At 32.1% G+C, this 3,776-nt stretch overlaps 1 protein-coding gene across 1 annotated transcript; it reads left to right on the top strand.

Moving 5' to 3' along the window:
- On the top strand, positions 1-1,821 carry LOC109842538 (zinc finger MYM-type protein 1-like). The gene is made up of 2 exons (XM_020411403.1): positions 1-1,436; positions 1,715-1,821. Exons 1-2 carry the CDS (start codon positions 65-67, stop codon positions 1,819-1,821), a joined length of 1,479 nt encoding a protein of 492 aa, XP_020266992.1. The 5' UTR covers positions 1-64.

The following is a 3,776-nucleotide window of genomic DNA, read 5'->3' as shown; positions in this document are numbered from 1 at the left end:
ACTTCAAAGTCATGAAGGGAGTAGTGAGCACATAAGTTGCATGAGAAGTTAGATTGAATTGGAAATGAGATTGCGTAGTATTGAAACAATTGATAAAAGTGTACAAGAAATATTAAACAAAGAGAGAGAACATTGGAGACAAGTATTATTAAGAATAGTTGCTGTTGTAAAAACACTTGCTAAAAATGGTTTAGCATTTCGTGGGGATAATGAGAAGATTTATCAAGAGAACAATGGAAATTTTTTAAGTTTAATTGAAATGATTGCCGAATTTGATCCGGTAATGAAAGAGCATATTCGACGTTATCAAAGTGGTGAATCTCATAAGCATTATCTCAGTCATAAAATTCAAAATGAACTGATAGGAATGTTAGCGGGAGAGATTAAACATACAATGATCAAAATAATTAAAGAAGCAAAATATTTTGCTGTTATACTAGATTGTACTCCAGATATAAGCCATGAAGAACAAATGACTCTTATAATAAGATGTGTGGATGTTTCAGAAAGTCCAGTAAAGGTAGAAGAGTTCTTTCTAGAATTTCTTAAGGTCGACGATACGTCAGGACTAGGACTTTTTAGCGAACTTGAAGATGTATTGAAGATTCTGGAACTTGACATTTCTAATGTAAGAGGACAAGGGTATGACAATGGATCTAATATGAAAGGAAAAAATAAAGGTGTGCAGAAAAGACTCCTCGAAGTAAATCCTAGAGCATTCTATACTCCATGTGGTTGTCATAGTCTTAACCTCGCACTTTGTGATATGGCAAACTCTTGTCCGAAAGCTATATCTTTTTTTGGAGTGATACAACGTTTATATACTTTGTTTTCATCTTCTACTAAGCGGTGGGATATTTTCAAAGAACATGTTTCTGGTCTAACACTTAAGCCATTGTCACAAACACGGTGGGAAAGTCATGTTGAAAGTGTAAGAGCAGTAAGATTTCAAACTACAGAAATAAGAGATGCTTTAATTCACTTGGCAAGTATCGATGGAGATCCAAAAATAAAGAGTGAAGCTGAGTCCTTAGCAACAAATGAAATGGAGAATCTTGAGTTCTTATTGGGTATGATTGTTTGGCATAATTTATTATTTGCTGTTAATTCTGTTAGCAAGTTTTTGCAAAAGGAAGACATGCAAATTGATATTGCTATAGATCAATTGAATGGGCTAATATTATTTTTTGAAAAGTACAGAGAAAATGGATTTAATGAGGCCATTACTGAAGCTAAAAATGTTGCATCTGAAATGAAAATTAAAGCTGTATTTCGTGAAAAGCGTATCATTCGCAGGAAGAGACAATTTGATGAAAGTGGTACCGAAGAGACAATATTATCTCCTGAAGAATCATTTAGAGTTAAATACTTTCTATATATAGTGGATCAAGCTATTTCTTCTCTTAAGAGTAGGTTTGAACAATTTCGGCATTATGAAGAAGTCTTTGGGTTTTTATTTGATTTGAAGAAATTCAGCATTGTTGATGATGCTAGTTTGAAGGCTTATTGTGCGAAACTTGAAGAATCTTTAAAGCATGACAGTCATTTTGATATTGATGGCGAAGATTTATTTTTAGAGTTGAAACTTTTGAGAGAAAACTTACCAAAAGAAACAAAAAAAGCAATTGACGTGCTGAATTATTTGAAGAAATTGGATGGTGCTTTTTCGAATGCTTGGATTACTTACAGAATATTGTTGACCATACATGTTACTGTTGCCTCTGCAGAAAGAAGCTTTTCAAAGTTAAAATTGATCAAATCTTATCTTCGATCAACTATGTCACAAGAAAGATTGAATGGCTTAGCTTTATTGTCAATTGAGAAAAATATAGTGGAGAAACTTGATTATACAAGTTTAATTAATGATTTTGCATCTAAAAAATGCAAGAAGAGGCTTCATAAAGTGATACTTCTATTGGTTCATTGATCTTGTTTTGGGAATGAGAGTGTTAGGGTGTGATTTGTAGGCCTTTGGCTAGGGTGGGTAGCTTTGAAAAACTACATTGTGTTTGATCCTAGAGGTTAGTTATAACATCTCTTGGTATGTAGGCGGCACTAAAGTTACTTGGGTGCAACACTTTATTTAAAAAAAATCTTGAATAAATGCGATGTTAGCAGTCAAACTCGCTTAGCGCAGTAAGTTGTTCGGCTTAAGGGGGTGTTTGTTTGCATGCAAGTGAAGGATGAAAGTGAGAAAGTTACTTTCATTTAACAATTAAGATGTTTGTTTTCATGTAAGTGGTTATGAAAGTGAGATGTAAGAAAGTTGCCACATAAGATTTATTGCAAGTGAAAGATGAAATTAAATTAGTTATATTTTTGTCACATGAAAGTGACAAAAATATAACTAATTTAATTAAATAATTTTAATTATATTTTCTAATTAATCTTATTTTGCCACGTCATCTTCACATTGCACTTTCGATAATAATTTAATTTTTCAAACAAACATTGTATTTCACTTGCGTGCTGATATTGATGTAAAATTCATTTGCAAAAAAAAGTAACTTGCATATTTTAAATCCATTTTCAGATTGCCAAACACCCCCTAAACCAAAGCCAAAATTAGCTGGTCAACATTGGTAACTTGTTGCGGTCGGTAGGTACTGGGGCTAAAATAAAGCGAACGGGCACGCACGCAGGCGAAGATCAAATGAGCAGGTTAATTGGACAACTGTAACTCTCCTAATTTTTGGTGGTCCCATTGAGTACGAGGCAATCATTTTCTACATTTAATGAGTAGCGAAAATTGCACTATTCTTTCTGTACAATAAAATAGGAAAGCTAGGGCCTATTTTCTATCAAGAAAGGCACCATCTTTCTTCCTTGTAATCCAAAATTATAGTTTGGCAAATTGCCAAATAGCAGTAGAGCTATTATTATTAGTTTTGTAATTTTTTTAAATGGACGGCTGAGATTGATTCTGATGAGAATTTGAGGTTAGGTTGGAGGCCGAGAAGTTCAAACCAGTTTGATGTTGCTTTTATTAGAGTTCTTCTACTTATTTAAAAAAAAAATCAACCAATAATGATGTTTGGTGACATTTTTTTAACATGCTTACTGAAAGTGTTTATGCTTTTAAAGGGATGCTTTTAAAAGCAACTTGATGATTTTTTTTTTTAATAAATAGTGCCTTTTGAGTATAAATACTATGTATACTTTTTATCTTTTAACAATGATCGATAAACACATCTCTACCAGCACCTTGATTGCTTTTTAAGCATTTTTAATATCTGATTATCAAACTGTTATTTTCAGCAATTTATATAAGTTGCTTATAAGCAACTTATTATGAGCTCCAGCTATACCAAATTGGCCCTTAGTCACGTGCATCATTGAAAGACTTAGGTGCAGTAGTTTCAACTTCAACTAACAGTTTTAGGGCGAAAACAAGAAGACGAACACGCTACCATGAAAATTCATCAGTATTATTAACCTATGTGATTTTAATGACTAATAATATTTAATAAAATAGTTAAGAAAGTGATAAATTAATTAATTGTTTGTCAAAGTTTAAAAAAATCTAAACATTTCATTACGTCATTAGTAAACAGTTAAACACTTATTTGTTTTAACTAAAAGTACATACAACTAATATTATTCAAAATTAGACAGATAAAAAAAGTATAATTTCAACACGAACGCCTCAAGAACCTTACATAAATTATTTCAGAAAGGAGAAGAAATGTATAAGTTCGTTTCTTAAATCTTCGTGGGGCGAGAAATGGTTACATTCATATCCGCTTCAAAAACATCTAATTTGTACAATCTACAGG

The sequence above is a fragment of the Asparagus officinalis genome, chromosome 5 (genome assembly GCF_001876935.1).
Source record: "Asparagus officinalis chromosome 5, Aspof.V1, whole genome shotgun sequence".
Classification (NCBI taxonomy): domain Eukaryota; kingdom Viridiplantae; phylum Streptophyta; class Magnoliopsida; order Asparagales; family Asparagaceae; genus Asparagus; species Asparagus officinalis.
This window is presented reverse-complemented; position numbering and strand designations above follow the sequence as displayed.